The sequence below is a fragment of the Ornithodoros turicata genome, chromosome 2, assembly GCF_037126465.1.
Source record: "Ornithodoros turicata isolate Travis chromosome 2, ASM3712646v1, whole genome shotgun sequence".
Taxonomy (NCBI): Eukaryota; Metazoa; Arthropoda; class Arachnida; order Ixodida; family Argasidae; genus Ornithodoros; species Ornithodoros turicata.
The window spans coordinates 11466937-11493093 of record NC_088202.1 but is presented as its reverse complement, the minus strand read 5'-3'; the positions used below and the strand labels follow the sequence as shown (position 1 = coordinate 11493093).

At 45.7% G+C, this 26157-nt stretch overlaps 1 protein-coding gene and 1 long non-coding RNA gene across 2 annotated transcripts in view; both read left to right on the top strand.

The window, feature by feature from the left end:
- Positions 1-26157, top strand: part of LOC135385198 (cytochrome P450 3A6-like) — a 100729-nt gene that overhangs the window by 7979 nt on the left and 66593 nt on the right. Inside the window, exons 2-5 of the mRNA XM_064614391.1 lie at positions 9514-9610; positions 10230-10282; positions 16753-16849; positions 21200-21316. Coding sequence (XP_064470461.1) covers positions 9514-9610; positions 10230-10282; positions 16753-16849; positions 21200-21316 — 364 coding nt within the window. The remainder of the gene's footprint in view (positions 1-9513; positions 9611-10229; positions 10283-16752; positions 16850-21199; positions 21317-26157) is intronic.
- Positions 2987-3791, top strand: LOC135383108 (uncharacterized). The gene is made up of 3 exons (XR_010419669.1): positions 2987-3176; positions 3250-3371; positions 3452-3791. It is a non-coding gene; the product is annotated as an uncharacterized LOC135383108 (long non-coding RNA).

Sequence of the window (26157 nt, the reverse complement as noted above, 5' to 3'; positions counted from 1 at the left end):
AGGAATCAATCGTACTAAAAACTCTATTATTAGCATATTTGATGTTCAGTAAAGCCTTGTTCAACGTTTTCTACAATATTTTCGGATATCACAACGAAACAACACCACTTGATGGCAAATATGATAGAGGTTGATGGGAGATCATGCAACAATACCCTGGCGTAGTGCGTTCATTCACGGACCTCTCATTGATCACATCCGTATCAGACTAACAACGCGGGATGTTCCCGTCGTTGAGCTTGTATTCTCAACGACAGCATTCTTCATAAACTGTAGTAGCGTCTTTGTTCGCTACATCCCAGCGAAGGAAAAAAAGAGCTGTCTTCATGCTGTTGGAACGAAAAGTAATATAATAGCAATTGTTGAACTGCTCAGAAAATGCGCATAATGATTTACATATATGGGTGAGATGTGGGTGCAGAACTGCGATGAGTTACGTGTAATGCTAACCCATAACGCGCTGTAGGGTTTGGCATGGAGAAATAAGACCAACCGACCCAAATTAGAGGATAACTTGTTTGTTTCATTTTCATTGTGTACATGGATTTAGCATATGCATATAGCATATTCCTTATGAGTGCTGAAATATACGAATTTCGGGAGCGATTGACCTTAATGATCTGAAGCATTTACATGAAATCTATGCGGATGACGACATCTCTATAATTGGCCTTACGCTAGTGAAGCCAAAGTCTCCATTTTATGTTTTCTTAAAATCAACCAACCAACCAACCTAATTGGTACCCTTATGAGACGTCTGTGCAGTGAACACTGGCGAAGAAGTGTCCCTTCTACTTCGTTCCTGTGCAAGGTAGACCATGATCTCCGTTTTTATATGCCGTCAGCGCTTCCTCGACCCATCACGTCGCTCATCTACAAGCTCCGCCTAGACGTGCCGTAGAGTGGCCGACTTTTCTTTAAGCTCGCGGCAAGGTTTCTTCCCCCAATGGCGGTCTGTGTGATGTAGTTGAAGACATGTTTAATAAATTCAGCGCACCGACAAGCAACACAGTAAACAAGATTATACTTGACGTTTCGGGTCCCATACGGGTCCCATCATCAGAAGTGAGCCGTCCTATCCTCTACTGCTTATACTAGTGGGGTGTAATAGTCTCGTAGAGGGCCAGGGTGCTTGTTGATAGTATATTTTCTTTTCTTTATGTACCAGGAATCAAGATGCTTCCGTACACCCCACTTGGTTTCCCGTGCAAGAATGGATGAGTTATCAAGGTCTACCACGTCTCCTACCTTGCACGCGTGTTCACTTAGTTCAGTCCTGTTTAGGGCAGACTTCTCGATATCTTTCTTGTGCTCTTTCATCCAAGTCATCGTTTTTCTTCCCGTCTCCCCGATGTTGACCGCCGGGCAATCTTGACAAGATATCTTGTATACAACGCCCCTCTCATCCTCAGGTGAAGACTCGGCGAAGACTCGGATGAAAGGGCACAAGAAAGATATCGAGAAAACTGCCCTAAAACACGGCTCACCTCAGATGATGGGACCCGTATGGGACCCGAAACGTCAAGTATAATGTTGTTTACTGTGTTGCTTGCCGGTGCGCTGAACTTATTAAACATGTCTACTCCCGGCCTCTGGACTATCTTCAGATAAGTTAAAGAGTAGTTGAAGACGTGGATCATAATCATATACTCCCAGGCTGCCCGAGGTACAGTGCACACCGACGTACCTTGTATCATCGCTGCCCAGCCTGGATAGTCGACCATACCCCACCGGAAAGGCTTGCGTGTTGGCCCGGAAATCAGCTTATACCTGCCGTACGCGCCCTCGTGCAATGCCTCGTCTCAACGGACCTCTTATGACGCTCCGTGACGCTCTTTGTGTTTTGTGCATTGAGATTTCACACGTGAACTCTCATACACTGTTGCTTTTGGTGCCAAGTTTTGTGGTGATGTTTTCATCTATTCGGTTTCAAAATGTATTGATTTGTGTAGTTCCCTTTCTAGTTTTCTGAACAATGCGTCCTGGAGTAGCAGGTCCCGAGTGGCTCGGGACTCACATCTCCATTTTTTTCTTTTACAAATCAAATCAAATATATCTGGATTTACTGCTACGCTTAACAAAGGCCACCAACATGGGAAGTTTGTTCCCTTGCTGCGGCACTAGCCCGCCTCGACAATTGCCATTTCTTTGTTGGGAAGGTTCTCGGCTGCTGGCCCGCCCATCACCAGGTGACGGCATTGTGCGCTCTTGTTGACTTCCTTACCACATCGCACATGCTTGACACTCTGTGAGAACTTCTGTGCCACTGTGTTCGCGCGGTCTCTGGCATTATGAACCAGTGAGTCTTTCTCGGTGCATAACGTCTACCCCTTTCCTTTTCCCCTTTCTCCTTTATGCTTTCTTCTCCTTGACCCACTTTACCACTTTACTTAAAATGGCGGGTTGGGCCAGTTGGTACATGATTTAGGTTTCGAACTGTGAGCAAAACACACTCTTAAATTTAAAACACCCTTTAGGGTGTAATCCGGGTGTAACTGGGGTGTAAACTAATTTTTACTCCCAAATTACACCAGCTCGAAGAAACATCCTGGGATGAGGGGTGTTAAATGGGTGTAATAATAACGTAACACCTTATTTACAACGTCCACTGAGCTCGGGTGTAAAAGAGGCGTAAAATGGGTGTAGCGGGCATAGAGCTTTTACATGAACTGTATTCCTTTTGAAAGCACAATGATATGCTTCATGTTACCTGCAGATGCATACAATAGGGCAACTCAGTAGAAATTTTGAGTCTACACTCTAAATCCTGTGACGAACATGTGCCGGTTAAAAAGGTTCCCTCAGAAAGTACAGCCGGTACACAGCCGTAACCGTCTGGAAGCAGCCGTAACAGCTATCAAATAGTAAGCTCAACGATCCTTATCGCCAAATATGTGTGCTCCGCTGAATAATATGTGTGCCTCCTGCGCCGTATACTCGTGTGCTTGTCGAATAATCCGTGTGCCGGTTGAATATGTGTGCCTTCGCCGCCCTTCGCTGGAGCGTACTACCGGTACTACGTTGTTCCGCGCTCCGCCCGTGAGGAGTGACGTGGCACCGCGTATTCTACCGCAGTGCATTCGTCGCTGCGTTCGTGCCTGTTATGTGCGCTGCAACCTCGCCTTTGAAAGGACGACAACCTTGCTTTTTAATTACAAGTTTAATGTTTGCTTAAGGTAAGTCAACCTGGCTGTGATGCAACATACGACGCCTGCGTTTTACTTGTGTTTAACAATTGTTCTGTTGTAGACGATGGACACATTGCAAATGGCGGCAGGAGTGGATCGGTGGAGCGACGATTTATATTACAAGTGAGGCTAATTGTATTCTTTCGTTATAGGTGAACGTGGGACTGTATCGACTGCAAGGACGTGAGTTACAAAAAGCTGTAATATTCTAGCATTAACGTTTGAACAATACCAGCGTGATGTTCACTTCGGTTTCTTTACAGGTAGTGTCCTGTGTCAACGGTCACGCATATGCGTGCAAAACTGCAACTGCTTCTCACATCGAAGAGGGGTCTGGTGCCACATGCTCGGACAATTATTCGTCGGCCATTTCGTTTGAGGAACTGTCGTGTTCGTCGCTAAGGATGACCTTGGTTGAGTTTTGCAGTGCCAGCCTGGTGCATCGGAGGGGTTGTGCCCATGCAACGTGTGCTCCATATGTGTGTGTTGGGTTTAGTGAACCGTGTATGCTTTCCATTCGGCCAATGATGATGTACTGGATGAAATTTAAAGGTATGTGCACGCCAATAAAATTTGGTGTTTCAAGTTCAATGTCCTTGGTGCATTTTTTCCCCTATTTTCTTCTCCTTCTTTTTTCTTTTTCTTTTTTTGCGAAGCCTGGAGATCATTTTCTTTAGAGAACTCGAGAGGCATAATGTGTCTCGCGTATTAGTTGGTACAAGTATTCCTTCATTACGTCCGGGACACTGTGGCTCCTGGCGTCTGCAGCGATGTCGTACCAGTTGTTTCAGGGGGCACAGGGCACCTACAGCTTTCGCAGGCTGCCTCTTGAAGTCATCTGGTGCACTTTTTGAGAAATGTGCCAGTTGATCAGGCGGCACCTATCCGTCAATGGGTTTAGAATGTACATTGTACCTATTTGAGACGTACTTGTCTGAAGTTTGAGTTTCGGGCTTTCACAGCATTCTGCAGCCTCTGTGAAGAGTCGTTGCAAGTAGTAAGCAGCAGGCAGGTCGGGAAAAATCTGCTGTGCCTGTTTTTTACTCACTACCTGCAGCATGCCGCAGAAAGCAGCGAAACCATGAAACCCAAATGACAGACAGTATGTCGCCAGCAGTACATGTCCAGCTCAATATGACTTTTTTTCAGAGCATTCAAGAAAACCTGTGAAGCGAAAAAGCCGCTGCTCCTTGAGGGCACATTAAGCTTTGGCACACACACACACACACAAATAGAGATACGATGATGAGATGGGGCTGATGCCGGCCAGCAGGCTGGGCGCTGCCGCAGTGCCACTTGTACGTGATGAGAGATGATGATGGATATGATAAGGGGTCCGGTAATCAAAGCAGGGTGGAGAGGCCTGTTGATGACAAGAAGTCCCAGAGGTGACGCAGACCTTGGCGTGTATGAGCTGGACTGGACCATGGGCCCAGCACCTTGCCTATGGTAAAGGGGCGATGATCGATCGCATGCAGTTCGTGCTGCAATATCGCACGCTCCCGCTGGTAGTCCGGGCAGTCCATAAGTAGGTGGTGCAGGTCTGCACGCACACTGCATGCTGCACAAAGGTCCGAGGGCGCACGGCCAAGACGCTGCCTCATAACTGGTGTAAATGCAACATTCAGCCGCATGCGGTGAAGCAGGGATGCGTAGTGTCGCGGAGGGCGATGAGGAAGCGACAGTGAAAGAGAAGGATCCACTGCGTGGAGCAGAGAAGCTTTGGCACACTTTGATATACTGGCGTCAGGAGTTTTAAAGCAGTGTTGCCCAGCAGGACTTTACATCATTCTTGTTGAATGTTTCTTTTAAGACCCCAGAACTAAGGGAGACCGAGCTTTGTTATGCAATGCACAAAGCAGGTGCTTTGTATCCTGGCAAGCAAGAGCTTTATGCCATATATAGCTTCGGTGGTAATTACGGTTCTAGTATTGATATGTGGTGTTTGTCTGGTTTGGCCTCATAAGCAATACAAGGATTGTAGCTGCGGTAGCAATTGGAGCTCAAGCCCTATGAAATAAAGAACCTGTATACTTGACCTACGTCTGGACTTTTCTTTTCAGGTGCATTTCCCAAATGCTGCAGTGGCTGTGCATTTGGTGCTCGTGGAAATTTCTTGTGTCCACAGTAATTAGCAGAGAGGCACTCCCCTGAATTATGTATGAGTAATTCAACTCCTCATTTATTGGACTGCGTACATGTGCATAGATTCACAGTTTCGGGCTCCTGGCATTTGTGAGAACTATAGCATCCATCTCTCAAGTAGCACACGTATTACTTGACAGATAAACAACACCTTTTTGAAGGGTGTAATATTACCAGGGGTGTTAAATTACACCCTAAAGGGAGTGAGTTATAGCACTTTTGGATTACACCCTAAAGGGTGTTTTTGAAGTAGCAAATTACACCCTTTTTTTAGGTTGTAGCCGGTGGAAAAGGGTGTAATATTACACCCTAAAGGGAGTGAGTTATCGCACTTTGGGATTACACCCTTATTACACCCTAAAGGGTGTAAAAAAATTAAGAGTGAAGGACAGGAGAACCGCACACCACACAGCTCCTGGTGTGCCATCAGTCGGTCTTGTCAGTCCTCTATTGTATATCAGACTCCGTTGTCATGTAAAAAAAGTTTATGTGCGTCAGTCCGGACGGAGTGTTAATGAAAGGCTAAGAGAGCACCAGAACAATGTAAACGGCAATGTAGTGATAACCTTGGGGGACCATGTAAAACAGTGCGGGTGCGCTCCGGTTTTTAATAAGACTGATGTTAAAGGTCTCTTTAAGACAAGATTCGAAAGAGAAATGGTTGAGGCCTTTTTGATGAAGAAACACGGAACGGAATGTATTAGTGAACGTTCCCTTGCTCTAACCACTGAGGGTATAAGGTATCTCGAGGACAGAGTAAAAGCATGAGAGAGTTTCTACATACCACCGGAGGTCATATTTCTCATATTCCATATACGTCATCGTTTTATGTTGTTTTACCTGTTTTTATTAGGCTTGCCCTGTGGGACGAATTTTCATTAAACTGTTGTTAGCGGAGCTGTGTGGTGTGCCGTTCTGCTGTCCTTGTGTTTTGCTCTTAGTTCCAAACCTATACCACTTGGCTGTTTGTTTGTTTGTTTGATTGATTTTCTCTTTTTTCTGGCTCTATTGCTCCATCCACAAACGCGTTTTCTAGTAGCCAGTCCTGACTGGGTCGGGACTATCATCTCCATATTTTTCTTTCATTTCCAATTCCAATTCCAATGGGAAGTCCAAAAACGACCGTTTGTTTGGCATGTCAATGCCACAACGAAGCAAGACATCGCTCTCGTGCCTTAGTAGCCTCGCTTGCCGGATGCAATATAACGTAGCATTCCAATGCCAGCAGCTGCCTCGGGGGAAACACGCCCGGTGCTATGCTTTACTAGGCACTCCTAGCCGGGAGCGGGTTGCCAATCGAGTACGCCCTCTGCACGCGAGCTGTGTACATGAAAAGGGGAGGAGTAACGTTGAATAGCCTTGCGAAATGAAGCAGTATTTCTTTATCTATGTTTTTAATTACTCATTTCTTCTAATTTCTGATCCTCTATACTTTCTCTGTTACTTCCCCTTCTCCCTCTCCCCTTTCACAAAGGAGTGAAACTTGCCGCCTTGTCTGAGCAGGCAGACCTCACTCCTCTTCCTTATAACATCGCACCACCACCACCACAGGAACGATACACAGACAGAACCGCACGAGACCACTGCTAGGAACTGTAAACACCCGTTCAATCAAACTTCGGTCCTTTCGCGTGTGTTCTAAACACTTCATGGTTTTCAACTCATTGACCGGCTGTTCCGCAGTTTCCCCTTCTGGGTGAAACAACACTACAAAATCGTCCACGTACCCCGATATCTGCGGTCTGCACACGCCCTTGAGATCTCGGCTAATGCGCACATCTATGGTTTCTAGATAGATGCCACACAATCTTGGAGAAACAAACGAACCGATACGAGTTCCGCTCTTATGGACATGGTTTGGTTCTGGTTCATGGAGACATTTTGGTTCTGTGTGTCTATCTCTTCTTGCTGCTTCATTTTGTAAGATATGTGGGTGATTCCATCTCAACTCAGACAGGGTGGACCGGACACCATCACCGATTTCCCCTGAAAAAGTATATGTTGTACCGCAACACGCATACATACAGGATCAACAGATATTTTGGCTCTATGTTTTGTGGTCCGCCAGGAAAAAAGTCCCAAAGAAATTGACTCGGTGACGGAGCTTTCTGAGGGAACGACTTTGACATTTTATTCCTCGCCATCGGACGATCCCAAACTATAGATTTTTTTTGCACAATATGTCAGGTACAACGACTTTCAGCGTGCGCAAACAGCACCGGTCGCCGAACTTCACGTGAACGGCATTGAGATTCGACTGTGGGAAAAACGAGTCAGAGAGACTCAAAATATATTGCTAGGATGGGATTTGCGGTAGGTCTGCATCCTGAGCTCTGTCATTCAAAGCCGGAGACGTCGGCAGTAGCGGACGCCAATAAATAATCCTGTTAACTCTGGCGTAGTTCTCCCGGTCGCGGCCTACATCGTGTGCTCCGCACTCCACGTTTGTTGCGGGCTCTCCCGAGTTGTGCTGAGAGGGAACCTTTCGTTTTGCGAACACATGTAGGCCATAGCCTGGGCTATATAACTACAAAATATGAAGCCAATCGGAGGTGGGGTTTTCGAGAAACGAGAGCCCAAAAAACCCAACTTTTGAAAACATAGCTGTACTCTACACCGCCTTGACGAAAGTGGGCAAGGTACAGACATGTAAATTTGACATCAATTTAAAGAGCACGCTTCGACCTATACAGCGGTACCACATATATCTCGATGGCGTATATAGCAGGAGCACTGCGTAAGGACAAATATGAGCAAAATGTGAATTTTGTTGCAATTTTGGCGATTTTTAATTAAAGTTCAAAATAGAATTGACCGGTGCTGTTTATACACACTGAAAGTCGTTGTACCTGACATATTGTGCAAAAAAAAAAAATCTATAGTTTGGGACCGTCCGATGGCGATGAATAAAATGTCAAAGTCGTTCCGTCAGAAAGCTCCGTCGCCGAGTCAATTTCTTTGGGATTTTTTTTTCGGGTGGACCACAACACATAGAGCCAAAATATTTGTTGCACCTGTGTGTATGCGTGTTGCCGTACAACATATATTTTTTCAAGGGAAATCGGTGATGGTGTCCGGACCACCCTGCCTGAGTTAAGATGGAATCACCCAAGTACGAACTACCCTGCACCGCAACCCTGGCGCTAATTACCGTGCCATAAACTTTTCTGCGCCCACAGTTCCCGTGGCGCCCCCTATCGTCCGAGCTGAGTTTTCGGCGCAGAGCAAACGAATTTGCGAGGGGGCAGCCCAGTAATGTTTTCGCATTAAAAAATACTATACTCTCTATGCCTCATACGCTTATGTCGGTGTAAAATTGTCGTAACTGAGAATACCCTTACGTAGCGTAACTATTCTTTTCGAAAGCGTATGTGTTACATTTTTTTGTGTCCAGAAGTGTGGCTTCACTCTTCGAGGGAAGAAAAATTACTCTGTAGGGCAAGGTCGTTATTGTGCCAGTTCTTGATTTCCTTTTTCTTTCTTGCTTATCACGAATGCCGTCGCTAGCGTTCAGGCCCTATGTCTGATGTCGTCCTGTGCGCACACCGAGACGCATGACCACATTTAATGAGAAAGAGAACTACTGCATCGCTACACGAATACGCACGTGTGGTACCGAGGTTCGCGTTCAATCGCGCTCGTCTTCCCCACTCACGTATCGATGTTTCAGAGAAATACAGGTAGTATCAACGAATGGGAACCAGGGAATACAACATGGTATGACAGCAATATAGCGTTCATACCACAGCAGCTAGGGCACCATCTTCATCTCACGGTGGTGGTGGAACTGCTTGCCGTAGTCGGCCACGCTCAGGCGGGCAACGTCACGACTATAGTAGGGGGTGATCGTGCGTCCTGGGACGACTTCACAGGGAACACTGACGTCTGTCGTATACCAGTCCCAAGCAGGTAGCCTTGTTGCGGGCCGAAGTCCACACAAAAGATCTCAGCACACGTACTCTAGGTACTGTACTAGGTACGCGTGCAAAAATCATGTTTATGTTCATGTACATTTATTTTTACGCTTTTTACAAAGATGCATTGGCATCAGTGAAGCGCCGTAATTTTCGCGTAATTTAAATATCGGGTCTGTTGTCCGGATTCACTTTGAAGGAAATTGTGTTGCGTTTCTAACTCATTCAAATATCGTTCATTTTCTTCCTCTCCGATTTTGCTTCAGGAAGGTCAGGAAAATTTTCTCGTATTGGGATGACAAGGGGATTCCTCACCAAGGATTCTGGCAGTATATGCGCGTCGTCTACGAGCTGTTCACAAAGGTAAGTGCAAAATATAGACTCCTTGAGAGGGTTACCCCAGAGCTCGCACATTCCTAGTTATTGTCCTTATATATTTCTTACAGCTATTAGAGAGATGAGGGGGCTGTGATCTCTTCGGTCTCCTATAGCATACGTTAAATCTGGCACTGATATGAAGAATCCTGATATTGCCTTCAGTTTTCGTTCGACTCAAAGATACCACTTGTCTCGTTGAAATCAGACAGTTACGCACAGCAGGCACAGTTATGAACCGAAAGCAATCGCTAGCAGGATAACTGTAGCACAAATTCTACACTTATACCAGTAAGCGTAACATGAACTTGTAAGCAACACGTAGGTGCGTTCTTGCTGTTACCATATTCGGTCGCTCGACGAGTTTTAATTTAGTTATGATTGCCATGCTGGTGCACTGCAGTTTTCAGTATCCATGCAACGTAACAAAGAGATCATAATCAGTGAGTAGTCGGTCTTTCTTTGTAAAACGACGATATAACCTGAGACACGGAACAGAAAAAGACGACACGACACGTTCTGTTCCGTGTCTCAGGTTTTATCGTCGTTTTACAATGTACCAGCTCGCCTGCACCCTTGCACTTCTACCATTGGTCTTTCTTTGCAGCCAGCGCACGTCAGTGTGATTGATGACTACAAGAATTATGGACGACTGTACGGGTAAGCGCATCACATGTACTTGCTATACACATTGCTCAGAGATGGCTGATATAAAGCGTTTTCTTGTTTAGTCTTGATGCTGTTAAACATCGATATGCCGCGGAACATGTGACACTGTTAAACTTAGTCGTGTCCAGAAAAAATAACGCCCGAGTAAAGCGTACACAACGATCAAGCCCGCTTGCCCGAATGGCGCCTTCTAGTAGATCGGAAAGTGGTAATAGAGGCAGATCCAATATTTTTCAGGGGGCGGGGGGGGGGAGGGTTACTGCATTGCTGAGGTTGGATTGGACGGCGTCGTTTATGGTATCGCATGTTCGTAAAGCCCATCCGATCTACTAAAGATCTATTAGAACTTGCTGTTGTCTTGGAACACAGGAGCCCAATATGGGCCGGGGCTTGGGTGCCTCAGTACCACATCCGCCCGATTAACTCCCACCAAGGGCTAGTCCCCGTACTCATTGCTGGCTTACTTCAGTGGTTGTACTTAATATATGTTATAATCATTGATTGATGTAATGGGTGATTCCATCTCAACTCAGGCAAGGTGGTCCGACCACAATGAGTCATTTTTATTGAAAAAATATACGTTGTAGCCTGACTCAGACTGAGAATGGGACAGCAAGTATTTTTTCTGTAGTCTCCATAGTTCCCTTGAAAAAAAAAAAAAGCCGGAAGAATATGGCAGGTCCGGCGCATTTTCACGCATAGCGATTTTGGCGTCCAATATCTGTCCAACGAACGCGTTCACGGCTTTGAACTTTTTTTTTCCACACGCTGCCAGCTATGTTGGCTTCTAGTGCTTGGTTCGGTTACAGCGGTGATTTTGTTATTTTGCAGCTAAAAATAGACAAAGTTGGTGGCGACGACGAAAATCGCTCATATTCTTGCAGATATTACAGCACTTGTGTACATGCCAGTGAAACGATAAAGGCATCTCCATCTAGCGGAGACTAAGCTCTATAATTTGATATCAAATTTACGAGTCTATGTCAGGTTGGTGTCACGCACGGAGGCGTCTACAACACGTGACATTTGAAAAAATGTGGTTTTTGAGCGCTGATATCTAAGAAACCTCACCTCAAAAATTCTTCAAACTTCGTAGGCACATACTTCCATACGTGACGTCTGAGTGCACAAAAGGTTGAAGATTTTTTCCTTGCATTATAAAAGTTAGAGCGTGCCAAAGTGTCAGTGTCCGACTGTGGTGCGTGTAATAACCATGGAAGCGCTGCGAGAAGTTAACTGGTCGATAGTCACGTTTTTCTTGTGACAGCCGCCCGTGCTGTTCGTGCTGCTATTTGAGAACCCAAGGAGTGGAATATTCTCCCAGGACGTCGAAAGCAGCACGACGGTTTCACGAGGACACTATGGAGAAATGTAGATTGCGTTATGTGTCACTGCTTGCGAGGGACGTGCATGAAAATTCGATGTTTACATCCAGCACTCTAGACCATGCCGGTAAAGATGAGTCACTGATGTGATGTGATGTGATGTGAATAAAGAAAAAAATGGGGATGTAAGTTTCGACGAAGTCAAACTGGCTACCCCAGTACACTTAATACAGAAAGTTCAATCTGATGATGAGATGATGAAACCGCAAAAGGATGATGTCCAGAGACGAACAGAGATGATAATTGAGTTCAACATGTAGGTCAAAAGTTCAAGAGCTGCGCCCAAGTTAGAGTAAAGTGGCGGAATCACCGGGGGCACACACAGGACACATCACACATTCACCGTGTCATAGGATGTCCATAAGCCCGGTTGCATGCAAAAAGTCTTCAAGTGCCCTTAGCGCCTTGTCGGACGAAGGAGGACCTAATAGTTTCGTGATGTCGAAGGCTCGGGAGTCCAAACGAGAGAGGCTTGTCTCTAATGCCCTTCGAGCATCGACGTACTTCTGACACCTGAGAAGGATGTGTTCTACATCCTCCTACAGATGAGTCACTGTTTATTTACATTTGATTCATTACATTAGCAATTGTGACAAAGATAATCAGACTCGCGCACGTTACAAAACTGTTCAGGCGTCAGAACGTTTGTCATCAACGCATCGTCCAGCGAATATACACGGCCGAAGTTCCTTTGAAAATTTATCTTGTGTCTGCCTCTGTTCATGTAGTTCGCGCAGTAGACACGGTCTTTACTTAATTTCATGTTCATCGCGAAGATACAGACGGCAAAGCGATGGCGAGGCGAGTCGAAACAGTGTCAAACACATCTGTTACAAACAAAATCACTGCTGGCAACAGCTAAAGGAACCACTCACTCTCGCAATGACTCCAAACTAACTTGGGTTTTGTACCTGAAGCTGGATACGGCTCCAGTGTGAGTGGCGCTAATCCTGTTACTCTCCTCGCTGTTCATTAGCAGCAGCGGCGGCTCCTGTCACGGCAAAGTACTCGCCGACGGGCACAGAAATTGTTGTCTATGCTTCTATGCTAACTGAAGGACGAGTTCTTGGGTAGACTACAGGTACCACAGCCCGCTGCCTTAAGAAAAACACGAATATCGACCAGTAAACTTGTCGCAGCGCTTGCATGGTCTTTACGGGCACCAGAGTCCGACACTAAAACTTTGGCGCGCTCTAACTTTTATTGCGCAAAGAAAAAACCTTCGAGTTTCTAATATCATATACTGAAGCATGTGCCTACGAAGTCTGAAGAATTTTCGAGGTGGGGTTTTTTAGATATGAGCGCTCAAAAACTGCATTTTTTCACGTGTTGTAGACGCCTCCATGCGTGACAGCAACCTGCCCTAGACCCCTAAATTTGATACAAAACTATATAGCTCAGTGTCCGCTACATGGAGATGCCTTTGTCGTTTCACTGGCATGTACACAAGTGCCGCAATAGCCGCAAGAATATGAGCTTTCGTCGTCGCCACCAACTTTGTGTATTTTTAGCTACAAAATAACAAAATCCCTGCCGGAACCGAACCCAAGCACTAGAAGCCAACATAGCCGACAGTGCGTGGGAAAAAATTCAAAGCCGTGAACGCGTTCGTTGGGAAAATGTTGAACGCCAAATTCGATATGCTTGAAAGTGCACCGGACCTGCCATATCCTTCCGGATTTTTTTTCTCAGGAACTACGGAAACTGAGAAAAAACACTTGCTGTTCCCTTCTCAAACTGTGCCAGGCTACAAAATATATTTTTTCAATAAAATCAATATCAATCATTTTCAATAAAATAAAAATGGCAGACGTGGCGGCGGTGTTCTGCTCGGTGTTAAAAGTGCAATATGTGTTCGCGTCCCATGGTGCATTGAAATGTGTGTGCCTGGTGACATTGAAATGGTTTGGTGTATGCTTGGGCCACAATATGTGAAGGTACTAGTCGGTGTATGTTACCGACCTCCCGATGATAGCTGTTTTGTCACTAAACTCCACGATGCACTCTCATTTGTCCGGCGCTGTTTTCCTGCGCATAAAGTTGTTCTCCTTGGTGATTTTAATTATCCGGATATTGACTGGAGTAACGTTTACCAACCCAAAGCTCCTAACTCATGTAGCTCCAAGTTCTGTGAATTGTGCTTAACGTTTGACCTCAAACATCTGGTTACTGAACCAACACGCATTTGCGAATCACGTGAGAGTATTCTTGATCTCATGCTTACAACATCACCAGAGTTATTTTCTTCACTTACATTTCTCGACGGTCTTAGTGACAGGATTATACACAGGATTATACACAGTTTTATAAACCTCCCTCGGGCTGAACACAAATCTAGAAGCATCGAAATAAGAGACTATAATAGGCGCAACTACGATGCCATAAACCGGGAACTCTGTAACTTTCTGGAGAGTTTTTCTGAGGTATGTCACGCCCGCTCTGTCGAGGAAAACTGGTCAGCGTTTAAGGCTGTCTTAAACTGCTTAACCGAGCGTTATGTGCAAAAGATTACTATCCGATCATGTGAAAGTGCTCCGTGGTACACGCGCCAACTAAAGCGCTTAACAAATAAGAAAAAACGAGCCTATCGGAAAGCTAGGACGCGTTGTAGTGTAGCGTCTTGGGATGCGTACAAGATAGCTTCAAGCGAATATATGAGAGCTATGAAGGAAGCAAAGGAAATTTTCTTCAAATCCACCCTTCCTGCCCTTCTGAATAGTAACCCCCTCAAAAAATTTGGAAAATTATCAACCCAGCCCACGACTCTGTTATTCAACTAAAAAATGACACTGGTGATGATGTTCCTGCCGAAGAAAGCGCCGCCACGCTCAATAGTTATTTCGCCTCAGTGTTTGTTGTTGAAACCACATTGCACCTTCCTTCACCTGATCCTGTAAGCAATATCACTATGTCACCTATTTCCATTTTTCCGACTTGCATGGTAAAGCTCATAGAGACCCTGAAGTCATCTTCATCACCTGGCCTTGACATGATTAACTCCAAAATACTGAAAAGCACCCGACATACTTCTAGTATCCCTTATCTTTAACCAGTGTCTACAAGTTGGGGAGGTTCCAATGGATTGGCGCCAAGCGAAAGTCATTCCCATTCCAAGGAGCGGACATCTTTCTGTTCCCTCAAACTTCAGACCCATCTCATTTACCAGCATCCCATGCAAGCTGTTGGAGCATATCGTTCACTCTCATATTGCCAAGCACCTCGAACGCATTAACTTCTTTTCGAAATACCAGCATGGTTTCAGAAAGAGGTTCTCTTGTGAAACCCAGCTGGTCGAGTTCGTCCATGACATTCAAATGTCACTTGACAACAGGGGTCGTACAGACGCGATTTTTTTTTTTTTGATTTTGCAAAAGCCTTTGACACCGTTCCCCACTCTCGACTTCTATAGAAACTTGCGTCACTAAACATCGACCCCGCGGCCCTCAACTTTATCAGTGCATTTTTATCACGCTGAAGACAGGCGGTTTTTGCTAACGATACCTTTGTCAGAGTTTCTCCCTTTCTCATCAGGCATACCTCAAGGATCCATCCTCGGACCACTTCTTTTCCTTATATACATTAATGATCTACCCCAATCCCTTTCTTGCTCCGTCCGTCTATTTGCTGACGAATGTATCATTTATCGTCAGGTAGAGTCTAGTGCTGATACCGAACTCATTCAAAATGATCTTTTTACAATTTCTCAGTGGTGCAAAACATTTCTCATGTCACTAAATGTTTCGAAATGCAAAATTATGACTTTTGCACGTTCTCAAATTAGTCCGAACCCATCCTACTCACTTAACAACACTCAGCTCTCATGCGTTTCAACATATAAGTATCTGGGGCTGCATTTGAATTCGAGTGTGCGTTGGGCACTTCATATCCAAAAAGTCGTCGCCGACGCCACTAGGAGCCTCGGGTATCTTCGTAGGCACCTTGTGCTTGCACCACCTCATGTAAAACGGCCTTCATACCGTTCGTGCTGCCCAAACTCGAATACGCATCGGCCATATGGGATCTCCATCAAGAGTACTTCATTCAAGCATTAGAGTCAGTTCAAAACAGGGCGATGCGCTTCATTACATCCAACAACGCAAGTGTTTCACGTATAAAGAATAACCTTGACGTTGATCTTCTCTCGTCAAGACGGTTAATAGCCAGGCTGTGCCTCTTCCATAAAATGTATTACAACACAAACGCTCGCGATCGCCTCCTAGTCTCTGCTAACTACATTTCATCTCGTCTGGACCAAGTCCATAAGATTAAGCTACCCCATTGTAACACCACTTCCTTTCTAAAATAATTCTTTCCTAAAACAATAAGTGACTGGAATCTCTTGCCTGAACATGTTGCTTGTACACACGACCCTGCTGATTTTAAGGCTGCCCTCCTCCAATCCAGGGTTTCAGGTTCATCATGCTCTTCCAATGGTACACATGGTCTTCTTCCCTTATCAACTTGATACTTCATTTTTCACTTTTTGTAATACTTTTGTTACGCGTTTCTATTGTACTTTTCTTATGTGCTTCTCTCAACTCCGTCATGTAATACCCCCTGGGGGTCTTTAACGCACTTAAATAAATAAATAAAAAAAATTACTGATGGTGCCCGGACCACCTTGCCTGAGTTGAGATGGAATCACCCTAATAGCTTTACGTCGCGATACAACGATGCTGAGCGTCGACACACTTCTAGGTCCATGGACTAATTTTCTCACCTGGGGTTCTTTAACGTGCACCACCACCAAGTTGCTGACTTGCTTGGACCGGAATCGAACCCACCACCTTGGAGCATGGAATATGAAGATTTCGATGGGGATATTCTAAGAATCGCGCGGTCTGGCTTCACAAATCACGTGCTCGACGTAGATTGTTACGAACCACATAACAAACGCATACCTATTCAATAAATACATGTTTTCCTGTATCACAAGTGCTTATTACATATACGCTGTTCATGTGAAAAAGATTGATGGATGGAAAGAAGAAGGGGGTGCTGAGAGAGAGAAAATGATGCGAAAAAGGTGTGACCGCGATTGGAGTTCAGTCTGCACATTATGATATAATGTTTCAGGTCTTACCAGGACACAGACCCTTGCCTAGTTGTAGCAGAACCAGACTTGCTGCGTGAAGTTTACATCAAGGATTTCTCCTCATTCGCCGACAGAGTGGTAAGATCACACAAAGAATAAGGCAACGTACGTCACTTCAGGAGGTTAAAAGAGCTAGGGATTACGAAACCAAAATTGGGGACGTAGAGTATGATCCGCACACGTTATTCAGTCGTGTTGACCAGACTTGCACCATGCAGAATGCGTTGTCCAGTTGTCTGTGCACAATTGTCTGTGACATGATAGGAAAAAGAGAGACGGAAACCATTCCTCCCAACAGTTCCTAATCAATCCGCAAATCTCGCAGCCTGGCTCGCGGCGGCGTGCGTATGAAAACTCGTGATGTGTTTACCGTCATGGGCGTACCATTTCAATCATAGTAACAAATACATATCATCAACGACTTATACCATTCTATTCTACTGGTGTCGTAATAGAGGTCACGACAAAATTCGGAAAAGGAGGAAGGAGAGCCCTTGAAAGCGGAAGAAATCTTCTTAACCATTGTGCAAAAGTCATATTAAGAACTACTTATGTAATGTCATTTCACTGGAATATAGAGGCGACCACAAATTTAAAAAAGGCGGTAGCTTTAAAACTAGCAAAAAAACTTTAATCATGGTGCCAAAAACATTGTTAGAGTAAAGGAAGGAGCCAGAGAGAGGCGTCGTTTTCAGGTAACCGCGGGACCACTGCCTCCAATACCGGTTACACTCTAGCTTCTCTCTTGTTTTCAGAATCTGTGTCTGTGTGTTACCAGGATGAGGTGGTGGCGCCCGCTTGAGCGCTAAAGCCGTAAGTCGCTTATTAAGAAGCAGATGAAACGGAGACAAGGCTCGATAATCGTTGTGGTCCACTGACGGCTGCATAAGCGGTCTTGAGTTTACGATGGCCTCGATCTATGTCAATGCAGTTTGCAACTACTCGAAATTAAGCTCACTACGACGTAACTTTCTTCTTAAGGATTCCTTCACTAAGCGAACCATTGGCTTCCAAACCCCCCCCCCCCCTCTCCTTACCATGCAGCACGTTAGACGATGAACTAATATGAAATTCGTCGTTGGGCGCATACTGCTGCACAGCATGGAACTGGGAGGACATCATGGCAGGAAGCTCCTTTGCCGCCTTCCTAAAATCAGGAAATTGTCAGAGTAAACCTCGCTTGGTAGGTACCGTCGCGATAGAATCGTTTGAAGGCCACGAGACAGGTTGCTACGACTGATCGGTGATCAACTCTAGGTGTACGGCTGTGGTCATGGTACATGTAAATAATGCAACTCATACCTACAGGCCCTAAGGGCCCCGTAAGTAATAGCGTACCGTTCTATACGGACACCGCGAAGCTATCTTTTTATGGAGCAAAGTGCACAGAGACGAAGAGCGCGGGGTGAAAGACAAACAGTGCCCTCCTCAAGATCCAAGTCTACCAACGCGTCCAAATATCCACTTTAGCTTTCTTTTTATGTATATCGTGTGTGCAGAACTACGAACGCTATCCCTTACACACGCAGAGGCGATAACGTACGATGTACTAAGACTATATATTCTGGAATGAGGCTCGCGCAGATGACGTCGTGTGCAGCCTTTGAGCCACGTGACTGGGGAAAACATGGGGATGCGTCACAGGCGCCATACTGCGTGCCGAATGAGCTAACAGTTTATGTTTTTACAATATGCGCTCGTAATTGCACGCACACTGCAACAACTAACGGCATGCCCCCCTACAGTAACTCCGGTGCGACAATACGTTTTCTTGAGTGACCTGACCAAACGTGACGTCACTGCACAAGCCTCATTTGTAGCAACGCTAGCATTGTGCTAGTCAAATACCCCGGGGCAGCATTCCGGTAATTAGTCTCGGTATCGTGCACTACCCTGGTCCTAAAAGGATGATTACGCTTGCAATAAAACTATAGACAAAATGATTAGCCGTCTGGAAAGTTTATAGTGGTGTAGCCCTCATCCTGTATTTTATAATTAGGGTTCTGCGTTTTTTTGTTTTTATTTACGGGCGGATTCGGCATATGTTTTTCGATGTTTATTGATTTATGACGTTTTTATGGCGATTTATGGCGTGATTTATGGCGACGTTTATTTATTATGGCGTGAATACAGTTTACCCCACGGTTATCGGCGAATAAAAATTACAATGTAATTTCCACAAGACGCTCATTCAACATGGCGTTGTTCGCTGCGGTGGTATTTTACGGCTAACGAAAAAGTAAACGGACATTTTTCACATCCATCGTATTTCTGCTTGGTTCTCTGATCTGCATCAACAGCTTGCTGGGCATGTGCAACAGTTTATCGCTGTCATGTATCTGTATTCAGTGTTTTTCGATTAAAGCCGAATGAGGGAAAATTTACCCGACGCATTTCGATGTTTCCGATTAAAACCGAGAACGAGGAACCCTATTTATAAGGTAATGTAATCTGTATCTGTAATGATTGATTCGATTATCTAAATTCAACCTCTAGATACAGACGTGGACGTACACAGGTACCTGACATATACTGGAGACGCGGATTAAATGTAACTGGCGACAGGCAGAGGAGGAAATGATCTGATGCGTGCTGGACAAAAGTTTACGGAACACACTCCGGCGCATTCCTTACACAGAGTGACACACTATATAGGAGTGAATTGGACAGTACGGACTTACAGACATGTGCCTATAGTCCAGTGTCCCATTTGCAAGTCCGTGCGGTACCATTGGCAGCTAACGTCTCACCCTGAGAAAGGAATGCCCTAGAGCGTGTTCTGTAAACTTTTGTCCAGCACTGTACCGTGCCATCATTATGATTACCGCTGTATGTCCCATATGTGGGCTCCTGCCTGCTCTGCGTACGGAACGCTCTGCTCGCCTAAACCTTGACTAAATGTAACGCCTAATCATTCGCAAAGGCAGAACTACAATCCCGCCGCGGAAATCTTCCTGTTTTGTTTGCCCCTCTATGTCCAGCAAGTCATCAGCAAGGGGTCATTCCACGCCAAACGTCCCATACATTCCGCTCGACCATCCCCGATTTGTTTCAAACATAATGTGGTTAATTGTTCCCATGCAGCCAATGCTCTCCCGGCTTATTTTTGCCGCAAAATTTTTTTCGAGTGGTGGCCGCCTCTAGAAGATCGCGATTTGACATGTAACCTACATGGCGAAAAAAAAAACTCGAATGAAATAGCTTTTGCGCAAATTCCAATCAAATCTCTTCTGAGCGAAGGCAAAGCATACTACTTTCGTGGCAAGATCCGTTGAAGTTGGATCGACGCCTTTTATCGAGAGTTTATGACCCGAGAACAATGTAAAATTTTGTGAACATTTTGATTTTTTTACGGAACTGTGCCATTTTTTCATAGCTGTTTAAACTATTTAGCGCTGTTGTGCAGGAGGCATAGAACGTGTTAAAAATATTTTGAGGGGCGCAGACTTGGAAGTGTACGCAGAGAAAAATAATGAATTTCTGAAATATTTGTTTTTACCAGTTATTCAGCCGTCAATTGCACACTGAGGTGATCCTGATACAAATATGAGACAAATTGCATTGAATAGTACGCCCCTTGAACACTTCTTTTTAAAAAGTTTCATCGAAACACTTTTTGTTTTAGCAGCTAAAAAAAAATGTTTGAACTTGACCACCCCGCTGTCATCTGGCATTGCCCCGCAAAGCTGCTTCACCCCAAGACGCATCGCCGCTGCTGCCGCCAAACTGACACTGGAGTTGCCCAAGCCGATTTGCGTTCTTCAGCGAAAGAGAGAGAGAGAGAGAAAAGAAAAACAATCTTCCACGCTTCAGGTTCTCACGAGAACGGCCTACTGCGGCGACGCAGTTCAGTAGGACCACTGGGCCTGGTGCGGGGGATATTTATTAGAACAAAGAAAAAAAAGAGGAAAGGTCAGCCAAACGGGACGTCGGCTTGCTATTCCGCAAAACAGAAAGAAAGAAACAAGGGATGTACTTCGGCGACAACGGGCACTGGCGGTCTATTGAATAACAATGGAATGACCCCAAGGTTACGTCGCCACGCAAAGAGAAACCAAAGCAAGCAGATCAAGCAAAAGTAAGACTCCTTTGCGTCCTGCGCTTGATTTGGTCCCTCTCCACTCTTCTTTAGTCCGAAGAAGAGTGAAGAGCGGGGACGTTACGCGACAGTACTCATCTACGAGGGGGCGCTCGCTCTGCGTGTCCTCAGTTGCTACTGGTAGAGCGCATTCTGCATACAAGTAAATTGAGCGGAAAGCTGGTTCTGAATTGCTGTAGCGCTGTGACGTTTCCGACACCTATTTTTTGTGTCGTATATTCCGTAATTGATTAGTATACTTTAGTTTAAAGGACAGGAAGGGGAATTATATAATATATAGTATCATATATCTTAAAGGTCAACAACAACTTTTTCTTTCACCTTGTCAGCACCTTCAAGTTGATGAGCCGCTTTGGGACCGTTCCCTTTTTATAATCAACGACGAGGATTGGAAGAACGTCAGAAGTATTTTCAGCACAGCATTCACGACGACGAGGCTCAAAGCGGTACGTATATTTGCCTCGGCTGACCTATCCTAATCTTCTTTAACACACAGTGCGCATCATACCAGTGCCAAAGCACGAATTCGCACACTTTGGTTTTCACGCTTCTGTCTCACATATATGTTTCAATTGCGCCAGGGAACGAACTTTCTGTCTGATCAATTTTCAGTCTTACGTACAATTAGAAGGTAGGAAGGTACAGACACAATTATGGTTCTGCCATTTAATAATTTGCAGTAGATGGGGATACAGCCGATATGAGTGGCGACATGCTGCATGTACCGCAGGGATGGGCTCCCAATAATTTGGACCATCTAGTGCTCTTTTGACGTGCGCGGGAAATCTCCGCCACAGGGTACTCAATTTTTAACCCCCTCCCCCCCAACACACTCACACGTATACCGGGATCGAACCTTGAGCTCAGTCAGCAAGAATCTTGTGCACAGCAAGCCGACACATCCCTAACTATCGAGGCCGGGCGGGTCGCATTTGTTCGCCTCTGTTTTGCGTGCCGGCGGTAGAGACCGACATATGGCCCGCCCGTGCAGCGCAGCCTGTAGGACCGACACCGTGCCAGGAACAGGGAGCGACCCTCTTTTGTTCGGGGCTTTGTTGGCACCGAGAACTGAGCAACGCGGTAATGCAACATCGGGTCAACATCGGCTTGCGGGCGGCCCATTATAGGCTGCAGGCACCCGTGCCCAAAGCATTAGCGACAGGAAGCCGAGCAGTTGGGCAAGCACCGAAAACCAATGTTTTACCGGTATATCGGTTTCCTTTCGGAAACACGTTGGACACACTTACCTGCCCCCTATACCCTGCCAGGCTCAAAACGATGTTAATAAGCATATTAACACCCGAAAGTATTAAGCTGGGAGAGTTGGAGCATTTTAGGTAGCTGAGTTTGACACGTTGTGCTAGTCTTGGTCTAGGTTTCTTGGCTTCGGTTTTCTTCTCTACCTGTTCACGGCCTGGCGCCCCAGCTAAATCTCATAGCATGTCTTAGTTAAGCGAGGGGGTCACCTACGGCTGCTTGGTATGTGTGTGCTTAGAATAAATGAAATGAGTCTACTGTTAAAAATGGAATGGTTGAGCAACGGACCCAAGCAGCACACAATATTGGAATCATATTAGCTGGACATTGGCGATACGGATCCAACATGGGACCCGTTTTCCCAGGATTTCCCCCCTATTGGCTCAAACCTGGCAAAATTAGCCCAATATTGCCAAGTTTGAACCAATATAGGGAAAATCTTCCTGGCAATATGGGCCCCAGATTGCCCGTGTACACCCCATATTATCTGAAAATGCAGGCAATGATGGGTACCGGTGTTGGTATGCTTGTACCAAATGCCCAAGCCGCACGGCAAGATTGGACGTTGAAGCGCGTGGAATGCCCAATCCAATAAGTCGTTACATCCAACAATTTCCCGCAGATACACATTGTACGAAACAGTCAACATACGTGACAATCCCACTGTAACATGCACTGCAACTCAACTCAATTTCCCACGTGCTGCAAACAGCCGCAATCTTGCTTCGCGATGCCAATGCCAAACCGACTGAGAGCCTGGTCGTTTGAACAAAATTACGCGTCCGTCACGAATGCGGTGGTCGACGCTCGGAACGTACGTTTCATTCGGGCTAAAATGTCGCTGGTTCGTCTAATGACAACAGAATTGCGGCAGGTCAAGCAAAAAACGCAATGTTTGATAGGAAGGGATGTCTCTTCTGTAACGCAATGTGCTTTCAAGTTGCTGCAGACAGTGCGAGTTGCTGAGGCGTATGTCTGTCACAATCACAAAAGTGCTTCACTCCTTTGTGCTCTAGGAGCGGGTCGGAAATTTTTGGTTCATGCAGTATTGCTATTCTAGTGGAGGCATCTGCGAAACGTTTGCATTGGCAGTTCTGTGGGACTGCCTGCCTAGCACTTAGTTGTTCCTGCTCTTAGTTTTTAGGGCAAGACCAGTACTATTTTTGAAATGTGTTGTGGGCAAGATTTCGCTTGTCTCATCCTACAACTGGTAACACGACTGTGTGGGCCCTTCAGCAAGACGGGCCTAGCACAGGTTCTTCGTTTCCAGGCGATGCATGTTGTTTTTGTAACGCTATGCAACGTGGATCAATAAGAAGATCTGTAGAAATGAAAAAGCAAAAAGAAGAGAGCAGTAATATCAGTGGTGGATATTATACCAGATAACGCTTTATTATTACACAAACTCCTCGTTGGTGTTAACACGGAAATATTGGCGCAAAATGGGCTTGCCAATATAGGCAGCCCTATTGGTGCAATATGAGGCCTGGGTGCACTCCCCGTATTGGTCCCATATTGGCATACCATACTGGACTAATATTGGTAATCCTAGCAGGCCACACCGATCCCATATTGGACCAATATTAGCGTTCTGCTTGGCTAGTGCCGTCTATCTATTCGCAACGAGTACTCGCTTCGATAGCATTTGAAGAAACTGGGCAGCGCCCGTGTATCAATAAGGTAACGCTGTTGGCAGAGCCGTTTATGTTTCCAAGGGTTGGGTCACTGGGAGGAGCTTAATATGCATGCGCAAAATGCGTCGCCCCGCTCTCGCCTTCTCCCGCGCTCGCCGCCATCTTTACACGGTCGTCGGATGCTGTTGACGGCGCCTATGTTTACAGATTTGCATGTGGGCATCACCAGCATCTACCGACTTATTACCCATATACTTTATCTCGAGCGTTATTTTCATTAGACTTTTGAGACTTTTTGGGCTTTCTGTATTTGTATTAAGGTTACTTGGATGCAAGGGTGTAGGCTCACATGCGGAAATAACCACATTATGCGCCGCGAATAGTCCAACACACGTATCACATACATATCTACATCAACATCATCATCATCATCTACATCTGCTGCTATAAACATATGATATATTACAATGCATCACATGCCGTTCATTTCAGGAATGATTGAATCGAAAATATCGTATTATTATTCGGTAGCAAAATAAGCTGCGAAGTACCTAAACAATTTTTATATTTATATTTTCCTGTAATTCTTCTCATATTTTCCAACTCTCTAAAAATCGACAAGCATTTTCGAAGGTTCATATATGCTGGGTTCACGGTAAAGTATAAGTTATTATTAATCAAATGACGAAAACATACCCAAAATTCAGTTCCCCTCCTCGCATAGTATTTCTTACTTCAATTTTTGTCGCTCTTATCCTCGAAACTGGCTATCCTGCATGGCATAGCGCGTTATCATTTTTCTGTTGTACTCGGTATTTGGGAGTCACCCATGCGGATGTGCAGCTTCGTGTACGCCCACGTGGCGCGCAAACGAATGCACCGCGCCATTTCTACACGGACTGATGCTCGGGAGGCCAGCGTCCTCTCCATAGCAACAGGGAGGAAGCCGTCTCCAAGGCTCAAGCACTATAGCCTTCGTCGCTAATGCGCCAAAAAAACCTTAATAATAATAATCATCATCATCAAGGCTCAAGCAGCGAATAAAAGGCCGCGCTCGCTCTGGAATTTCCGGCCACTTTGCTCCGCCCTCGTGGCCTCCTTTCCACCTCATTATCGCTTGCTGCAACAATAGATGTCCCAACTCTTGGAAACATAAACGGCTCTGGCTGATGGCTGAGGCGATGGCACATAGAGTGCAGCGAAGTATAACATGTAGTAATAGGCAATGCGCACGCATTACACCAAAGGTAAACTGGACAGATCACGCTTAGTACACGCAATCGAAAACACACGGACGAGTTTCCAATATCTCCGAGCGTTGACGGGCGTGAACTCCCATGACACAAGATGCTGCCGACTGCAAACTGCCCGTGTAGACCATACAAGAGAAAACAAAATTCGCACATGCGCGACTGAGCGCTGGAGCTAATAGCACCGGGTCGTGTCGGTAGGCCCGTGGAAACCCGTTGCACCAGATCGTAAATCGGTTATACGGCGGCATTGGGTTCGATGCGGGGGCAACGTAGGTAGTCGGTGGAATCCCGTTGCCACCGGCGTGAAGTGGGTATACGTTGGCTTGAAGTACGTCAATATTGAATTTCATGGCTTCACTTGTCGGACAGGCGAAGGGATTACGTTGGCAGCTATCCAGTCGCCCGATGTATTCACAACACTCTGTGCTACTCGGGCGGACTCAGCCTGCCCATTGCCTTCGTACATGAGCAACATGGGCGAAGATTGTGCCCCACGTACGATTACGACAAAGGTTCACCAGACTTTGTTTACGATTCCCATTGCTGCGTCAAAGAACAGAGAGCGAATGAAGACAAAAAGATTTCTGCCGCTTACTAGCCTTCGCTATCTCGGAATACTGAGCGAAGAAGAGAGTGTACCCCTTTAGAAAATGCTGATTTTTGAAGCAATTGAGACATCATAACCCAATACGGCTGATGAGAATTATATTCTGCAAGCAGGAGAAAAGCTGGTTCGCATTGTGTTTGCAAAATGTCTCGCGAAAACTTCAGCGCAGCTGTCTATGTACGAACCAGACACTATACACCGTCCGTCTACGTATCATTTTCCTCCACAATAATCTCTGGCAGTGAACAAAGAGTGCAATGTATGAATAAGTGTTTGGTGGAAATGTGTAATCGGATGAGCGCGTGGGGTTCAAGGAGGTATGACTTTTTTACTGTTCGCACTATAAACTGTAAGGACTTCGCCAATGCTGACCTGTGTAATGTGCGGCCATCGTCTTTCTGAATCTGGTCTTGGCCGGGCTTGGACACTCTTCTCAGTTTGCCGACCTGGTCGGGCTTCGGTTATTTTTTAGAAGTGCTGGTGGGGCTGGGCCGGGCAGAAAAATGGCGGCCCGTGCCACTCTCCTGCGAATCTAG